The following is an 18,918-nucleotide window of genomic DNA, read 5'->3' on the forward strand; positions in this document are numbered from 1 at the left end:
GGGGGGGGGGGGGGGGGGGGGGGAGAAGAGAAAGGCGCGTGAGTAGCGCACGTGGGGATTGGACTGGCTTTGTGTCAGTCTGAATTCTGAAACCCCACTTCTTCTCCTTCCCAATTGCCCGTTCCCTATTTTTAATTGTTTAATCTACCGACCTCCCACCTTCCCCCTCTTTTGTTTTTATCCCTTTTTTTTATATTTATTTGATTTCATTAAATATTGATGTTACTGCTATTTTTCATTTATTTAAATCCACCGAATTAAACATAAACAAATATATATACACACATATATATATATATATAACCTCATAACATGGTAAGTTACTGTACATTTGGTTAAGCAATATATTTTTTAAATAAAATATGGATAATTTAAAGCTATATCATCACCTCTGTGGCATTATAGCATTATGTTTAAAAATTAAGAAAAAAAATGCAAAGTTCTACCTCGACTAATTTATAGAATGATCGTGGTTTTATAATCAAGAAATACTATCTCTATTGGTATGAGACCTTTTGAGGAAACCCAAAGCAAAGCCATGAGAGCTTATGCTTAAAGTAGACAATATCATACAATTGTAGAGAGTCGTGTTCATCTAACATGGTACCAACGTCATGCTCTAAAACTTAGTCATCTCAATAGAATACTCAAATGTCGAACAAAGGACTCCAAAAAGAAAAGGAGTCGAGACTCCTCGAAGGCATAGTAAAAATGACTAAGACTCCAAAAGAAAATGAGTCGAGACTCGATTAAGGGGAGGCGTACTTTGTTCGAGGGGAGATGTTGGATGAAAGTCCCACATCGACTAATTTATGGAATGATCATGGGTTTATAATCAATGAATACTCTCTCCATTGTGGAGAGTCATGTTCATCTAACAACAATCACACTCTTTAATGTTTAAATTTAATCTATAAACCCCTAAATTTACAAAATCACAATCAATCATTCAAATAAATATTGCAAATTGCACAAACCATATACTAAATTCAAACTCCTACATTAATTTTTTGTTTTCTTAAATCAATATGGCATTTTTTAAAGAAAATTAATGATTAATGTAATATTTTTTAGATTTTATGGAGTTACATTTTTCAAAACATGGGTTACTACAAACACAAAGAGAGAAGTATTTCTATTATTATTACAATTTACATGTCTCTTCTCAAGATTGACAATTGTGGCGTATTTATTAACAAATGATTCTATTCAATTCAATTAATTATCATTTTCAGTTCCAGATATTTCCACATTATTGTATTCAATCATCGTTATAAATTTTTAGATATCACAAATGAAGATGAGATTGAGAACTTACTTTCATGGCTTCTGAGCAGAGAACATAATGAAAGATTGCTGAATTTTGCTTGAATAGTTAATCAGACCGCAGGATTTGCACAAATCCTCTATTTCTTTCTCTGTTAAGTAGCCGAAGTTCTGAAAGGCACGCTGCAGCATATAAAACTTATAACGCTCAGAAGTCCATTAATGCAGATTGTTCATAGAGAGAAACTTATCACTGGTTCACTAGTCAGTTAAATTGCAATTGTTTATCATATGATGATGATGGTGGGCAGTAATTTATATGGTTGTTTTGGTGGATTAAAACAGAATTCAGGAGTGAAACTGAAAAATATAAGCCAGTAAGAGGTTCAATTTACCATTTAGGAAGCTAGTTTGTTTACACCACCTTAAAGGATGTCCAAATACTTTATTTGTGAGATCCCACATTAGTTGGACAGAGAAACAAATCATTGTTTATAATAGTGACGAAATCTCTCCCTAGCAGTCTCGTTTTAAAATCTTGAGAGGAAACGCAAAAGGAAAAGCTCAAAGATGACAATATATGCTAGTGGTGGGTTTGGGTTATTACAAATGCTATCGGAACCAAACACTAGACGGTGTGCTAGCAAGGACGTTGAGCCCCAAAGGGGAGTGGATTGTGAGATTCCATATTGATTGGAGAAGGGAATGAGTGCCAGCAAGAACGTTGGGCCATGAAAGGAGGTGGACTATGAGATCCCACATCGGTTAGAGAGTGGAACAAATCAATCTTTATAAGGGTGTGGAAACCTCTCCCTAGCAGACGCGTTTTAAAACTTTGAGGGGAAGCCAGGAAGGGAAAGCTTAAAGAAGACGATATCTGTTAGCGGTTGGCCTGTTCCATTATTTATCATTTATCATTGTAAAAGAATCAGCAAAATGACAAGAATTATTAGAAAGGAAAATATGCAAGGACGAGCTTCATGTATATAAATGCATGATAACCAAATTCATGACTCTGGGAATATCAATCAAATAACATAAATGTTTGCCACAGCTGTGCTTCTAACTAGTGATAGTAATTTTTCAGCTAATCAGATATCTAGAATTGCAAAAATGAGAGAGAATAGAGATTAAGGGTATACCTCTCTAGAAATTCTTACAAACCAGGGAGTGGATGATGTGTACCGCAAAAAAGTCGTTCCCACAAATACTCCACCACTCCGCATTGCACGAGTGATCTCAGCAATCTGATAAGAAGAGTTAAAAGAAATCCATTACTAACCTTATAATGATCCCGACAAGTGAGAATCTGAACTGAAAACGTTGTAAATGAACGTGTCGTTTCTAAAAATATATAAAATACCCCAGAGCTAATTCCTCAGATTTCAATTAAAACTTCCTAAAAGGAATGCATTAGTCAAGAAGGTATATCAAAATACCAATGGACCAGTAGAACTTGACATATTTTGTGAATCGAGTGAATGTGACTGTTGTGAAGGGTAAGCTTTGATCACTTCCTTTTACTGAACTAAGTACTAAGAGGAATTGTGGCGAGCATGGAGAGAGAAATTTAAATGATTTGAATCACATATGCTGATTGAGAAGAGAATCTCTATAGTGTGAATAATGGGATGAAGCCAACAGTGATATTCTATAACCTGGTTGCATTCAACGGATTACAACTACGGAGTTAATCAAATGATAGAACATGATCCTACAAGACAAAATGCTTACAGCATTGGAAGGAGATGGCCAACAATGCAATGCTGCACCAGCATGAACAGCATCCACTGATCCTGATGAAAAGGGAAGCCTAGAGATATCTGCTCTCACAAGAGCAAGATTACTGCATATGTTCCAAAAGAAGATAAACCAATTAGGATAGCCTTCACTTTCTAGGAAGAGGAGAGGACTTAATAGTGTATTGCAGTTTGAAGGAATTAATTATAAGAGAAGAAAATTAATAGAACAAAATTACCTGTTCAAAAGAGTAGCATCTTTCTTGATGAAATCATAACACTGGAGGAGCATATTCTCAGAAAAATCAAGTGCAATAACACCTGAAAAAGCCCCAGATTTTGCAAATTTTCTGGAAAACAAACCGCTACCACAGCTTGCATCCACTAAAAGACCACCTTCAGCAGATTTAAAATATTCCATAGCCATTTTAAACTGCAATAGTATATAGTTACAGAAAAGATATCAGTCCAAATTCGTAACAGCTCAAACCTACCGCTAGCAGATATTGTGCATTTTGGCCTGTTACGTATCACCATCAGCCTCACGGTTTTAAAATGTGTATGTTAGGGAGAGATTTCCACACCCTTATAAGAAATGTTTTGTTCCCCTTTCCAACCGATGTGAGATCTCATAGTCCACCCCTCTTAAGGGCCCAGCTTTCTCACTAGCACACCACCCGGTGTTTGGCTTTGATACCATTTGTAACAACTCAACCCCACTGCTAGCAGATATTGTTCACTTTGGCTTTTTACGTATCACCGTCAGCTTCACGGTTTTAAAGCGCATATGTTAGAGAGAGGTTTCTACACCCTTGTAAGGAATGCTTCGTTCCCCTCTCCAACCGATGTGGGATCTCACAAAATTTACATTATCCAAGGAAATGAAAAGACTATACATCCAATACCAAGGCAACTCATGTAACACTACAATAAGACTTGTTTTTCTCCAAAAATAATCTTTGGAGTGGCATCAAACTATAAATCTAAAATCATCCTACATTTGAATGATAGTGTTATAATTGAGAGGAAGAGCATACTTCTTCATCAGGGCCGGGGAATCCACTTCGGTTGAAGTTTTGACGCCATCCTCTTTCATACAGAAATGAAACAAGTGGACTCCTGCAAAGTACAAAGACCAGAAGCAATTGAAAATCGACTCCTTTAGGGGCGAAATGGCTATGATACAGTACCCCATCCTTTTACTAGACAAATTGTAATGGTTGACATCAAATTAATACTTAACTGATGAAGCAAAGAAGGAAATCTTAAAAGTGATTGGAATACTAACAAGAAAATTTGAAAAGAAAATATCAGACAGATACCGAAACAGCTCAGTTCCCCCAGGTTTGACTTCAACATATTCCTTCATTCCAGAAGTAACTGTAAGATCCAGAAAGATGTTCTTGCTAGTGTATGACTTATTGCATCTTCCACACTTGAAACCAGACCTATAAATAGCTGGCCTGCAAATTTTCCACTTCACTAAGATCAAAATATCATACAATTAACAAGATGAATATCAGAAGATCAAAGATGGTAGACATCACAATAAATCAACTTACAAGTTGAAACCTGGCGGGCCTGTTCTCAACAGTGGTTCAAAACAAACCGGGCATGAAAACACGTCAATTTTTGAATTACGATCCTGCTGAATGCTTAAATCCTAAGAGCAACAGAACAACAACAACAATAATCATAACTCCACAATCGACCTAATGAAACAGTTCGAAGTTGAGCTACAATTACAAATTTCCCTAACAACCAAAATCAGGATAGCATTCGACATAACCAACTCAAATTATAGCAGAATTCAGCCTAATGTCAATCGCAAACCATACATTTCCGAATCGTCAACTCCAAATCACAATACAGTTCAACTTCAACACACAACAGAAATTCATTTGAACTACTAAACATAAAAAATTCGAATTATAAACGATAATTAGAACAAGAAAGATAAGGTAAAGCCTACCGACTCAAGAACAAGCGTCGAACTCGCCCGAACAGTAAACGAGAAAGAACGACGAGTGGATACTCGAAGAGGAGAACGAAATCGAGTATCGCGAGAAAGATAATGGCGATTGTTGAATGAAGTTTGATAAGGAAAGAAAGTAGCTGCCGCCATGAAAATGGATCGAGAGCTTCTCGGAACTCTGTTTCTTCTTCCCCTTTCAGGAATCAAAGGCGCTGGGTTGAGTGACGTCGATTCTTTATAATAAATTTCTAAAAATTTTGGCGTCAAAAATTGATATTTAAATATAATAAATAAATCACTCACTTTTAATATCTCTAGAAACTAATATGTGGATGCCATAACTTTTTTTTAATTTTTAGCTTATTTTTCAATTTTAATATTATTGGAAAAATAAATGCATTTTTTATTTGGTTGCATCGGAATTTTAATAATTAAAATTTATTAATTTAGTCTTTATATAATTAATTAAAAAAGTGGTACTTATTATTAACTAAATAAATATATTTTTTTATTCTATATTTGTTGTTTAAATTTAAAATATTTTATTGAAATTAGACAATAATTGAGCATATAAAATTATTTTCCTGTTTTATTAGCTATTGAACCTTCCAATTAACTTCAACCATGTTTTTTTAAAATAAAAATAAAAATTATCTCTTTGAAAAAATACAAATAAGAAAAATAAAAGAAAGAAATTTATATATATATATATATATATATATGAAATCAAAGGTTGGAACGCGGAACCACGCGCTCCACAGCCGGAATTTTAAATAAAAAAATAATAAATATTTCAAACACTTGAAATAAAATAATTTTAAAATAGGATTTATGAAATTTTCATATAAATAAATAATTTTTCTATTTAATTTTTTGTATTTTAAAAAATGGTATTTGACACGAAGTAAATTAAGGGTTTGAAAAATAATTGAAAGTTACTACTTATACATACAAATGATCTTCTTTTTCGGTTGCTTAATCATACAAACTCTATAATTTACGTCGGATTGCCTTTTGAAAATTTTCTTAAGATAAATGTAAATGAATCGAGATCATATAAGAATGAGAGTGATTATGAAGATATAATAATTAAAAAAAAGTTTTAATATAATAGAAAATTATCTATACTAACAATATATTTTTTTTTTCCAATTATAAAAACCCAACCGGTCTAACTAAACTAATTACGATGGTCCAAGTGAATCAGTCTGACTAGGTGGACCAGTCAATGGTGGAGCGATGGTCCACACGAACTAATGGCATACAAGCGAGTCATTCATTCCCTTGGCGCTTCCTCCGGTGACCGTGAAGTAGTTCCTCCGGTGACCATGGCGTAGTTGCTCCTCCCTCAACCACGGTGGCAACTACCCCTCACGGTGATTTTCCACGTGTGCATGAATTAATTAAAAAAAAACGATTCCTAATAAATAAATAAAAAAATATAATGAATTTATCACCCACCCACGTGTAGTTCACGTGAAAAGAAAAAAGAAAAGTACATAACCCCTCAATTACTCCAATTAGCAGCTTTTGAATTTAAAAAATAATAATTTAAATTAGCAAGTCAAGGAAAATAAATCGTATTAATATAATTATATTTGATATTATTTAAAAAAATAAAGCATACGTATTTTACGACGACATGACGCACGTAATCGGCTGGAACGACATGACGATAATGAAAACCAATTCCAACAAACAAGCAAAACATGTTTTCCTGTCTCATTTGTCTTGGGAAGTTGGGATGCATGTTGAAAAAGAACGACCTTTATTTTTTTAATAATTCAACCAAATTGACCGGTCAACGCAGAATAAAAATAAAATTAAAAAAAAATAATTAACATATTAAATAATACATATTTATAATATTGTTCACTTTCAGCCTTTGTTTTGAGTTTTCCCAAAAGGCCTCATATCAATAAAGATAGTATTCATTGATTATAAACCTATGATCATTCTCTAAATTAGCCGATGTGGGACTTTCATCCAACAAAAACTAGGTAATTTAATTTTGTGTAGACATTAAAACAAGACCTAAGCAAGTTAGACGTGTAAAAGGAAAACATGGTGTATGATCATATACTCTGTTGTCTGTTAATGGGTTGTTTTTTTTAATGTAAGTTTGTCACAATGTTCTTGTACCTTAGGTAATTTTGATATTACATTTTATTGGGAGATCAAGAGTGCCTTCAAACTTTATTATAAACAATTAATTAAATTATTGATATATTTATATCTTACTATAGGTTAAAACTATAGTCTTTAATGTCACGTACTATTAGTCTCTTATTTTAAATGCAAAAATAATTCCAATATTCCATGTTGGAAGAGACATTGATTTGCATTATAAGCTTATTTAATAGAAATTAATTGAAACTAAATAAGACTTTTGACTTTTTAGATTTTCCTAAAAACACATGAAGTAAGGATGGTCAACTGATAGAATATTGAATAGCTATGGTTATGGTTGCCTCAGTTGATTCTCGTAGTATAATAGTCTAAGCACACTATTAGTAGATATTATCTACGTTAATTCGTTATGTATCGTTGTCAACCTCATGGGTTTAAAACGTGTCTGTTAGGAAGAGGTTTTCACACTCTTATAAATAATGTTTCGTTTTCCTCTTCAACTAACAACGGTTCTCATAATCCACCTCCTTGGGGGCCAGTGTCCTCGCTCGCACACTGCCCAATGTCTGCTTTGATACCATTTGTAACAGCTAAAACCCACTGCTGACAGATATTGTCCGATTTGGCCCGTTACGTATCGCTGTCAGTCTTACGGTTTTAAAACGCGTTTACTAGAAAGAGGTTTTCACACCCTTATAAGAAATGTTTAGTTCTTCTCTCCAACCGATGTGAGATCTCACAATCCACTCCCTTGGTGGCCAGCGTCCTCGCTAGCATACTGCCTGATGTCTAGCTATGATACCATTTGTAACAGCTCAAGCCTACTGCTACTAGATATTGTCCGATTTGGCCCATTACGTATCGTAGTTAGTCTCACGATCTTAAAATGCGTGTCTATTAGGGAGAGATTTTCACACCCTTATAAGGAATATTTCATTATCCTCTTCAACCGATGTGAGATCTTACACAAACGATCTCTTGAAAGTTGTAAATGATTTATTGTTTCTCCCAACCATTTTGATTGGGTCACAGAAAAAAAAATTGTCAAAGACAAAAACATCCCGGTAGTACGTTCATTAAAGTTCAGGAGTATAAATTAATTTTATTTATTTATCGAAAAATGTAATTATAGTTATAATAATATATTTCAATGATCTGATCTTACTAGTATTTTGACTATACTTTGAATGGTTTGACCCTAATTTTATACTATAAGATAAGAATTAAAAAACAAAAACCAACCCACATTCCACCAAGTAATGTATCAATGATTCTATATTCCATATAAAATGATTGATTTTTTCTCAATATTCAGACCTTGTTCCCCATCTTCATAAGACAAGAACATAAAATATTAAAAATAATAATAATATCTCTCTTATATATATATTGTTTGCCAAAAAGTTCATTGGGTTCAAGCTGTTCTTGATTTTCATCTTCATCCGCCATTGTTGCACCAGGCGAAGCTTTCTTCAGTTCTTCAAATGAAGCCTTCATCAATGGCGGTTCTTCTTCTTTTCCTCATCATTTCCGAAGCTGAAGGTACCATTCAATTCCTGAGCTGATTTTCTGAAATGGGTTTTGTTTTGTTTTTGCAAAGGATTTGTTTGGTGAATAAAAATTGAATCTTTTTGGGTTTCTTTTGTTGAAGGGATTCGGTTGCTTGATAAAAGGATGAGCAAAGAGGATAAGAAAAATGGGGGAGATTTGTTGGTGACGATGAAATGGAGAGCTCCAAATAAGGCCTTGAGAAAACCCTATTCTCATTGGCTACCAGGCATTCAAGAAGATTATCATGGTCCAAGAAGCCATAAATCTAGGCACCATTAGGGCTTTTTTAGGGTTTTTCGAGAGGTAAATAGAAACCGAACATCGTTAAGATGATGTTATTCGTTTAGTAGGATTGACTGTAACCGATTGATTTAGTTAGAACAAATTATTTGAAGAGCTGATGATTTCGATTGTACGAAAAAAAACCAGAATGATAGAGGTGTTCATATGACAGAGAAACTGATCAACCTCAAACTACCCAACTCAAATCATAAAAGTTGAGCTGGGTCAGATATTTTAAAGACCGGAAAATTCAGGTCCGTTTGTGGGTTAATATTTTTTTGGCTCGGTTAACCTAACCCACCAAAAAAATATGGCTACAACCCAACTCAATCTTACCCTACTTTTAGATTATTATGAAAATTAAGAATATTTGACGTTTGTAACCGAGGTTAGTAATGTATTGTGATTGGTGAAATTCCAGTCGGTTCGTGGGTTAACCTAACCCACCAACAAAAATATGGCTATAACTCAACTCAATCTTACCCTACTTTTAGATTATTATAAAAATTAAGAATATTTGACGTTTGTAACTGATGTTAGTGATACATTGTGACTGGTGAGATGTTAGTTATTAATAACAAGTAAGATTTTTTTAAATAATTAGAAAGAAAAAAAAAAACCCACAACCAACTCGAAAATAAAGGGTTGAGTTAGGTTGAGTCGTGAACTCTATTCAAATTGCTTGATTCATCAACTCAATCAACTCGAAATTTTTGTTTGACCCAACGAATGGGCATTCTTCAACGTTAGGATAGGTGACAACCGAGTAATTTTTTTTAGTTGTAGCTCGTGAAAAATTGAGGAAATAAATAATTATTTTATCTTCAATTAAATGGATATAAAATAAGATTTGGGAAATTTTTGAAAGCTAATTGGCTCACAACTCATTTAATATATATTTTTCTCCCGCCATTTTTGTGTTTCTTTGACCACGGTCAACTTAATTAAATAGAAATATTTAATTAAAAGTACTGATTAAGCTTAGTAGAGATAATTAAAATTAATTAAAATAAAAATGAATATTTTAATATTATGATTATAGTATATGCTCACATTAATCAAGACCAATCTATCTAGCTGGCTACCATTTAATCATATTATATAGTTTAATATTTGGGTTTATTTTATTTTATTTTATTTTATAATCCTTTTTATGAATATTATATAGTAATTATCATTCGTTTTTATTAATGAATAAATAAAATATGATTGTTAATCCAGGAAACGGCAGAATGAAACCCGTAGAGGGGCAAGTATACGGAAAATCGGCAACATTTATGGGGTCTTTTTGTCATTTTATATATTATTTTTTTATTAAATTAATAAAAATATCATTTAACTTTACTTTAAAATGCATCCTTAAATTTTAAAAAGAAAAAAAAATCTAAAAATACCATTAATTTATAAAATATTCATTAGTTTCCTTTAATTTTTTTTTTTTAAAAAAACTTATTACTCATGAATTTTTAAAAATAATATTATTAAAAATAATTTATGAGGTGTCATATACATAAAAATGTATTAATATACAAGCACAATAATAATATATATATTATTTTTTTATTTACCATTTCTTTTTAAGTTGAAGAATATAAATTTTAAATGTTTAATGAGATTTTTTAATTGCTATTCATAATTTAAGATATTTTAGAAATAAAATATTAACCGATTTCATCTAAAATTATTTATATATATATTTAAGTTCAGACAGTATTATTGAAACTTTTGAAATTTTAATAATATTTTTAGATCGGATATATAATTTATGGGTTTTGTTGATTGAACTTTTTTAATAGTTTTTAGTATTATTTTTTATTATTTAAATTTAGAGTGAATTTTATTTTATGAATTATATTATTTTAATGTATTTCATTTTAATTTTCTATAAATTTGTGAATTTGATTTAAGGTCACTCTAAGGGTTATTATTTGTTTCGGTCCTCTTATGTATTGCTGACAGATTTATCGTTCTTAAAACATGTTTATTAAGAAGGTTTTCACACCCTGATAATTTGTAAGATTTAACCACCGTACATAATGATCCGTGTTAAAATAAACTGAATTATACTTACATGTTTTATGTTTGGTTCACAAACATCATAAATCAACCATAAATTAACTTCACTCCTCTCCGATCATCTCAAATAAATATTTTAACCCAATTTTTGTTAATCGTGTCAAATTTAAATAAAATGACGAAAAATGGTATTCCAGCTATAAATTTGAAAATAGTTGATAGTGTTAGACGAACACGACTCTCCATAATTGTATGATATTGTCTACTTTGAGTATAAGCTCTCAACTCTTATAGCTTTGTTTTGGGCTTCCCCATAAGGCCTCATGCCAATGGAGAGAGTTAAATTAGTCAATGTGGGACTTTCATCATCCAACACCTCCCCTCGAACAAAGTTAGTCACTTCGGGGAGGCTTGACTCCTCTTCTTTTGGAGTCATTTGTTCGACATTTGAGGATTTGTCAATCTATTGACATGACTAAGTTTGGGGCATGACTTTGATAACATGTTAAATGAACACAACTCTCCACAATGGTATGATATTATCACTTTGAGTATAAGCTCTTAGGGCTTTGCTTTGGGCTTCCCAAAAGACCTCATATCAATGGAGAGAGTATTCTTTGTTTATAAACTCATAATCATTCCCTAAATTAGCAGATGTGAGACTTTCATCATCCTAACTCATTTTTTTCACCACGTTCTTTCAATGATCTATTTAGACAAATGGAGAATACGTAAGTTCATTTAACCTGTGGGACCTATCTTGAACATGGTGAGAAATCTCTATTTAAATGAAAAATGAAGAACGAATTGAAAATGATGTCTCCTAATTAGCTAAAAGGAGCGGACGACAGAGATTATATATTATTAGATTTATTATAATATTTTAATAGAAATTAGATTAAAAAATAAAATTTATTTGTTCATTTTTAAAATAAAAATAGATTAAATTAATAAAGCTAAATTAACTAAGTAGTATGAGTCATAGAACTCTATAGAAGAAAATAGGAATTTTCTGTTGCGAGCCGCAAGAAATTCAGTCAGTAGTTGTAAAATTCGGCTACTACAAAGCTCTCGCGGGCCTCCCCATCTCCCCTTCTCTCTCCCTCGCAGGGTCTCACCGCCCCTTCAGAATTACCCCCGCCACCACCTACCTTCACCGTAAGATTTCGCTTTCTTTCTTCCCTTTTAATCGTTTTTTTTCTCCTCTTTAAATCATCATATACCTCTCTTTCAACCCCTTTTCTTGTTCAGCCTTCACTGCGCTTCGTTTTCTTAAAAGGGTATGATTATAATCCCTGTTTTCGTTCTGTGTATAGCTCATCAGGGTTATTGTCTGTGTTCTGTTTTCTTGTTTCGGTGAATCTGGAATCTGTTTGCTGTTGTTTTGATTCTGGGAATCCTAGGATTGTTGTTGTTGTTGTCTTGATTTTCGTTTTTTCTCCTACTGGGTTTGATTCTTGGACTGCTCACTCATGTGCTGTCTTTCCTGTTCATGTGGAAATACTGAATTTTCTTAGGGGATTGGATTGTGTCTTTTCCTTTTTCCCCATTTCTTGTGATGAATTTCTTGAATTCCATGGTTTTTCGTTTTGAATGGATGATTGATATCGAAAGGGGTTCTTACTTATGTTGAATTTTCAACTTCGATGAGCATTGGTGAGGAGAAGTGCCTCAATTTTCTTTGATTTAGGTGGATGAACGTAATTGACTATTTGGCAATGTAAATGGCATGTATTTTGGCCATTGGTTTGGCATACCCAAGCTGTTGTTCTTCATATCATTCTAAATTTTTTTCAGAAGTTAATTTTGCATTCTAACGCGAAAAAGCACGTTTACCCATTAGTGATATCAGAAAACACATTGCAATTAAGCTGTGTGAGTATCTTAATCTTTTCGCTTCGGTTTTCAGAGTATGGGAAGCAATGTTGTTGGTGAAACTACGAACTGTGGTGAGGCTGATGGATCTGAAACAACTATTGAGATTAAGATAAAAACTTTAGATTCAGAAACCTATACTCTCAGAGTGGATAAACAGGTTAATATTTTCACCTTTTCTTAGATCATAAAGAAATGTGGATTTAAATTTTATACAAGTTTTCTAGCTTCAATGAAGAGTTACATCAATATACAAGTAGATTAATTTTGTGTACTTGTATAGATGCCAGTCCCTGCATTGAAAGAACAAATTGCTTCTGTAACTGGTGTGTTATCAGAACAACAACGTCTTATATGTCGAGGAAAAGTTCTAAAGGATGATCAGCTCTTGTCTGCCTACCGTATCCTCTATCTGATCGGCTTTTGATATTCTTTGTGGTATAAACTGCTTTTTTTTGTGTAGGATTTATACTGAGTTGTAAAATAATTTGAACCTTGGAGCACCTTTTTGTAGCCTCTTAGTTTCCTACTAAAAAGAACTTTTAGATGCACAAAATTTCAGACCAAATTGGGTATAGGTGTATAGTATTTCTTATGAACTAAGATCACAAATAGCTTGAATCGCTGTTCAACTGCTAGTTCGTTCATTGCATGATCCTTTTTTTTTTTTTTGGTGATATTATGTAGTCTGCTTGGACTGTGGTCGGTAAATATGTTGTTTTGGATTAATCCTTTTGTGTACGGTAGATTTTCATACTGTGCTGCAAACTATTTAGTATTATGTATGTGAGATCCCACATTGGTTGTAGAGGAGAACGAAGCATTCCTTATAAGGGTGTGAAAACCTCTCCTTAGTAGATGCGTTTTAAAATCGTGAGGCTGACGGCGATACGTAATGGGCTAAAGTGGACAATATTTGCTAGCGGTGGACTTGGATTGTTACACATGGTATCAAAGGCAGGCACTGGGTGGTGTGTCAGGCCCCCAAGAGGGGTGGATTGTGAGATCCCACATTGGTTGGAGAGGGGAACGAAACATTCCTTATAAGGCTGGAAACCTCTCCCTAGTATATGCGTTTTAAAACCGTTAAGCTGACGGTGATACATAACGGGCTAAAATGGACAATATTTCCTAGCGGTGGGCTTGAGCTGTTACAATGTATCTAGTAGTCACTTGTTCTTTCAGTTGGAAATATATCCTTGGGTATTCCTTAATTGGGCACTAGACGTTGAAGATGGTCACACCTTACATTTGGTTGTCAGGCAACCTCTTCCCCTATCAGAGACATTGTCAAATCGTCCAGGTTCTGTCCGCTTCCATGCATTAGTATTCATTGAATTCATTCATTCACTTGTTTTTGTATATGTATTTCATTCATTTTCAATGCTTCATTGAATTCTTTTTATAACCCTTGATATGATTGAAAGAACCCTTGTAACACATCTCTTGAAAGCAAAATGTGCTACTTTCAATTGTTATAAAAGACTGAAGGCAACCTTGAGGAATATATCTAGGCATAACCACATAATTCTTAAGTACACTACTAAACTTGTACCCATTTGCACACTTTTAATGATATTTGATTGTCATACACAGTCAGATAGATTCAAATGAATGGACGAAATTTCTTGTTATGCTTCACCGCCTAGATCACTATAACTATGCTGCAAACTGACATGTTTATCATTTCTGTATCAACTAAATTTTGATTGCTGAAAGTTGTTTGCAGAGACTGATCCAAATTCAAGTACAAGTCGTGTTCATGGCAATCAGGTGGCTCCGGGTGTGGTGATTGAAACCTTTAGTATGCCTGTTCAAGGGGATGGTGCGTCCCCAGAAATCAACAGGGTTAGTCTATGGAGGACGAAGCTCTTTCAGGTCCTTAGTGTAGTATGTTTTAAGTGTGTAATTAAACGATATATTTTTGCTGCACAGATCGTATCTGCCGTTCTCAGTTCAATCGGACTTTCAACTTCTGGAACAGATGTTGTCAGGGTAAGCTTTCATTTAGAACTCTAGTCTCCTAAATTGTGTTCATTCGGTGCTGTCGTATGTACAATTCTGTCTTTCTCATCTGATTTGTGATGGATGCTGAAGGAAATTGACCAGCTAAGATCTGGAGAACGCGTGATTGCGGCTGGGGTGATAGATTTGAGCCAGCATCAATCTGGTGACGATGGCCCGAGGCCTCTATCTGATAGGTTTCATGGCACTTCTAGACATCCGTCAATTCCTTCTTTTGGGTCATTTCCTCCTCTTGTAAGTTGAGATTTTCTTTGGATATTTCCAAATAGTTAATATATCCAGGATTCTTATGGCATCTATACAAAGCTCTTGGACGATGTTGTTTACCACACTATTCTTGGGTGTTTATTATACTTTATTTCTACCTTCCACGAGTTGATTTTTCTGAAATTCATCTGGTTGACATAAATGGTAGTGATTCTTGGTGTTTGCAGGCGATTCCTGATTCTTTGACGACTTTGTCTCACAACCTCAGTAGTATGAGGCGTGATTTCGAAAATATTGGTTAGTTCAGTCCCGTCTGACAAGATCTTGTCATCGTATTGCAAGTCTCCTAATGTGTATAATTAATATTTGATTGTCGCGAAATGGTGTTGGCAGGCAGGGTCGGACGAAATAATTCTCAAGAAGCTAATACTCATGGGGCTGCTGAGGAAAGCAACTCTAATTCCTCATCTCGGCTGAGCACCACCCAAGAGAGCTTCCCTACTCCTGCATCGTTGGCTGAAGTCATGCTTTCTACTAGACAGATGCTTATAGAGGAAGTCTCGGCCAGCCTATTCGTGCGTTCTAAGCCATCTCGTGCTCACAATTAGTATGAAACTTTGGGATTATAAAACAAAAAAGTATAATGTCTTGGTCTTTACGGTCTGTCAAGCGTTTGCTGATCAGTCCTCCATTTATCAAATATTTCATTAAGGAGCTAGAACGTTTACGAGTTTATAGCTATGTCTTCTTTCGATTAAGAAGATGGTACAATTTAATTTTTTATGCTTATCTGCTGGTAGCAACTTGCAAGGCAACTGGAGAATCACAGGAACGTTACCGATCCTACACTACGAACGAATACCCAGTCTTCTGCATGGAGAAGCGGAGTTCTATTTAATAACCTAGGAGCATATCTTCTCGAACTCGGTCGCACTATGATGACGGTGCGAATGGGCCAAAATCCTGTATGATCTTCTTTTTCTTTCCCCATTGCTTCCTTTTAATTTCGATGGTTTCTTAATTTGATGTTCAACGTGCAGTCCGAAGCTGTTGTGAATGCAGGACCTGCAGTTTTTATTTCGCAAACTGGTCCGAATCCCATAATGGTTCAGGTCTTATTTTCACACCTTGCTGGAAAGTCGACTGTTTTTCAGGTTCGAGATTATATTCCCTTCTGCTGATAATAACTTCTATGAACAGCCTCTTCCCTTTCAACAAAATGCAAGCGTTGGTCCAGTTCCCATGAGAGCCATGCAGCCTAGCTCTGCACTAATTCATGGTCTTGGTTCTGGATTTCTCCCAAGGCATATCGACATACAAATACGAAGAGGTGACTTTCAAACTTCGCCTTCCTTAACTGTTCTTCCTTTTTTGACTGATCTAGAGTTGCCGTATTTACTTCTACTTATTTCAAGGTTCATCGACTACGGCACCAAACGGTAATCCAGAGGAACAACGCAGTGGAGCTCAGCAGCCTTCAGAGCAACAACGAGCAGCCAGAGGCGCGAGCGAAAATCCTACCAGTCAAGCAGCCCCTAGCGCGAGCGAGGGCCCAAGTATGGGTAGAGAATCTGGAGTGCGAGTAATGCCAATTAGGACCATGGTTGCAGCATTACCCGGAACCTTTAGCCACTTACCTTCAGATTCTTCTGGTAATTCAATTGGGTTGTACTATCCTGTTCTTGGAAGATCGCCTCACCCTGATTCAGGAAATGCAAGGCCTGATCTTGGAAGTCGGGCTTCATCAGAGCATCGATCTTCTGACCTCCAGAGTGATCAGCATACAATGCTCGAATCTGTTGCGGAACAGCAAAATGTAGAAGAAGCTGCAAGAGACGGTAATCCTATTAGTATGAGGCGTTGAATAGGTTAATTTATTTAAATATATTGTGAGATCCCACATCGGTTGGGGAGGAGAACAAAACACCCTTTATAAGAGTGGAAACCTCTTCATAGCAGACACGTTTTAAGAACCTTAAGGGGAAGCCCGAAAGGGAAAGCCCAAAGAGGACAATATCTGCTAGCAGTGGACTTGGACCGTTACAAATGGTATCAGAGCAAGACACCCGGCGATAGGCCAGCAAGGAGGTTGTTTCCCGAAGGGGGGATAGACACAAGGTGGTGTGCTAGTAAGGACGTTGGGTCCCACATCGATTAGATAAAGGAACGAGTGTTAGCGAGGATGCTGGGCCCTGAACGGGGGTGGATTGTGAGATCCCACATCGGTTGGGAGGAGAACAAAACACCCTTTATAAGGGTGTGGAAACCTCTCCTTAGTAGACCGTTTTAAAAACCTTGAGGGGAAGCCCGAAAGGAAAAGTCCAAAGGGGACAAGGTTAGCGGTGGACTTGAGCCATTACATATATCGAACTGACATGTTTAACAACTTTGTACGCCCATAGCTCTCTAAAGATTATAGTATTGATATCGATATCTTTTGTACAGATGGGACCCAAAATAACATGGAATCTGAAGTACATGTTCCAAGCACCGTTGTCCAGTTTCTTCAAACTCTCTTTCCTGGTGGTGAAATCAACATTGAAGACGGTAGTTTCCAGGAAATTAGTGGTTCTGCTGTAAATGTACAAGAATCAGAACCAAGAACTACTGGTGAAGGAATGTTTTTGTCCAACTTTTTTCACCAAATCATGCCATTCACATCTCGACGAGGCAACGAATCAAATGTGCCTTCAGGAGAGGCAAACGCTTCCGAGTGTCTGAACATTTCAGATTCGTCTGCACAAGTAAGAACTTCTGATGAGACGAACTCTGGTCTTTTTGTTGCTTTGCCGATTTTTTTCGAGCCGGGGTTTTATCTACAAAAGATTTAAATGTGGGTTTGTTGCAGGTTTCATCAAATGGGGATGCTGAGACGTCACGCAGACGAACTGATGGTGAAGCAGGTGCTCCAAGTTCGAAACGTCAAAAGGTACGCTTGCTGTAAAACTTTGTTCCATACGTGCATTTCACCAGATAATATTGTTTTAATCCGACTCTTGGTTTGGTAATATAATACCTGTTATATTCATTGGTAATATAATGTAAAAGAACTTGGGATCGTTCATCTCTTCCTTCAAGATTGAGATGAGTCGATGTCAGTGTGAAAACACTTCCTGACGTCGAATTCCAAAAACCAGCAAGAGGTTCCCCACTCTTCTTTGATCCGTCTTAGGGTCGAGTGGCGGCCTCACCCCGAGTGAAAGTGCGATGTGTCTGGAAACTAGGGATGGTAAACGGATTCGAGTATCATTCTGATCACCTCTTTCATAATCTTTTATATGTTTTACATTTCCCTGTTGCAGAAAGATTGAGATTATGGGATCTTTATCTGAAACGCACCTCCAAACTTCTTGGAACACTACCACGAAGCAGAATCAATCGTGGAAGCACTCTACACCTCCAAACTTCTTGGAACACTATTTCGTTCTCGTTCTTGCTCTTCAACCCCCTGGCCCCACCTTGTACGATACCGTGTGAAATTCCTATTTTACCCCTTGCCTCGTCGCCCGCCCCCTCGCCCAGCTTGTGGAACCCAAGTTGGAAAAGAAGTGAAAGAAAGCATTCTTGAAACTATTAGCTGATATGCAGCAGGGTGTGCTCTGCTCCAGTTGAGTTTCATAATGTTTTTTCAGTTAAGAGAGCGCCAACATTGATTTTCCCTTTGCATTTTTACCTTTTTTCAAGTTACAATTATGATATGGAAAAGAAGTGAAGTAATTGCACAGAAGTTTGTATCCATTTTGCATTTTTAGTTTATTATCTATCTTCTTATATGTCAATTGGGAAGAACCTACACGATCTCATCGTTTGGTTGTCGAAAATCTGTAATTGTCTTGTTTATTGGTGAAGATG

At 35.4% G+C, this 18,918-nt stretch overlaps 2 protein-coding genes and 1 long non-coding RNA gene across 5 annotated transcripts; 2 read left to right on the forward strand and 1 right to left on the reverse strand.

The window, feature by feature from the left end:
• Positions 1-1,106: 1,106 nt before the first annotated feature.
• LOC111465594 (uncharacterized methyltransferase At2g41040, chloroplastic) lies at positions 1,107-5,207 on the reverse strand. Its single transcript, XM_023110059.1, has 8 exons — positions 4,978-5,207; positions 4,568-4,668; positions 4,328-4,468; positions 4,043-4,124; positions 3,245-3,438; positions 3,001-3,112; positions 2,409-2,513; positions 1,107-1,449 (listed from the first exon to the last, which is right to left on the reverse strand). Exons 1-8 carry the CDS (start codon positions 5,128-5,130, stop codon positions 1,321-1,323), a joined length of 1,017 nt encoding a protein of 338 aa, XP_022965827.1. The 5' UTR covers positions 5,131-5,207; the 3' UTR covers positions 1,107-1,320.
• Positions 5,208-8,520: 3,313 nt separating this feature from the next.
• Positions 8,521-9,071, forward strand: LOC111465765. Its single transcript, XR_002714282.1, has 2 exons — positions 8,521-8,652; positions 8,762-9,071. It is a non-coding gene; the product is annotated as an uncharacterized LOC111465765 (long non-coding RNA).
• A 2,909-nt stretch (positions 9,072-11,980) lies between these two features.
• LOC111465456 (large proline-rich protein bag6-B-like) lies at positions 11,981-18,906 on the forward strand. Of its 3 annotated transcripts, XM_023109843.1 has the most exons (17): positions 11,981-12,117; positions 12,211-12,239; positions 12,869-12,994; positions 13,118-13,235; positions 14,060-14,137; positions 14,564-14,682; positions 14,770-14,829; positions 14,932-15,093; positions 15,294-15,363; positions 15,460-15,641; positions 15,867-16,031; positions 16,107-16,178; positions 16,267-16,396; positions 16,482-16,904; positions 17,512-17,810; positions 17,915-17,995; positions 18,369-18,906. In XM_023109843.1, the coding sequence occupies exons 3-17, from the start codon at positions 12,872-12,874 to the stop codon at positions 18,375-18,377; spliced, it is 2,091 nt and encodes a 696-aa protein (XP_022965611.1). In that variant the 5' UTR covers positions 11,981-12,117; positions 12,211-12,239; positions 12,869-12,871; the 3' UTR covers positions 18,378-18,906. The 3 variants fall into 3 exon arrangements, with proteins under 3 accessions (XP_022965611.1, XP_022965609.1, XP_022965612.1); XM_023109841.1 differs by lacking the exon at positions 12,211-12,239; XM_023109844.1 differs by lacking the exon at positions 12,211-12,239 and having other exon boundaries at positions 16,107-16,172.
• Positions 18,907-18,918: the final 12 nt, after the last annotated feature.

The sequence above is a fragment of the Cucurbita maxima genome, unplaced genomic scaffold (assembly GCF_002738345.1).
Source record: "Cucurbita maxima cultivar Rimu unplaced genomic scaffold, Cmax_1.0 Cma_Scf00029, whole genome shotgun sequence".
In the NCBI taxonomy this organism is placed as follows: domain Eukaryota; kingdom Viridiplantae; phylum Streptophyta; class Magnoliopsida; order Cucurbitales; family Cucurbitaceae; genus Cucurbita; species Cucurbita maxima.

What these genes read in the sequence shown, in the direction of transcription:
- LOC111465456 (XM_023109843.1), top strand. Translation starts at nt 12,872, where the DNA reads ATGGGAAGCAATGTTGTTGGTGAAACTACGAACTGTGGTGAGGCTGAT. An exon ending in TGCGAATGGGCCAAAATCCT is followed by an intron (nt 16,032 to 16,106) that starts GTATGATCTTCT and finishes TTCAACGTGCAG; the next exon opens with TCCGAAGCTGTTGTGAATGC. An exon ending in TTTCAGATTCGTCTGCACAA is followed by an intron (nt 17,811 to 17,914) that starts GTAAGAACTTCT and finishes GGTTTGTTGCAG; the next exon opens with GTTTCATCAAATGGGGATGC.
- LOC111465594 (XM_023110059.1), bottom strand. Translation starts at nt 5,130, where the DNA reads ATGGCGGCAGCTACTTTCTTTCCTTATCAAACTTCATTCAACAATCGC. An exon ending in GGCCCGCCAGGTTTCAACTT is followed by an intron (nt 4,469 to 4,567) that starts GTAAGTTGATTT and finishes GAAAATTTGCAG; the next exon opens with GCCAGCTATTTATAGGTCTG. An exon ending in TCCCCGGCCCTGATGAAGAA is followed by an intron (nt 3,439 to 4,042) that starts GTATGCTCTTCC and finishes ATACTATTGCAG; the next exon opens with TTTAAAATGGCTATGGAATA.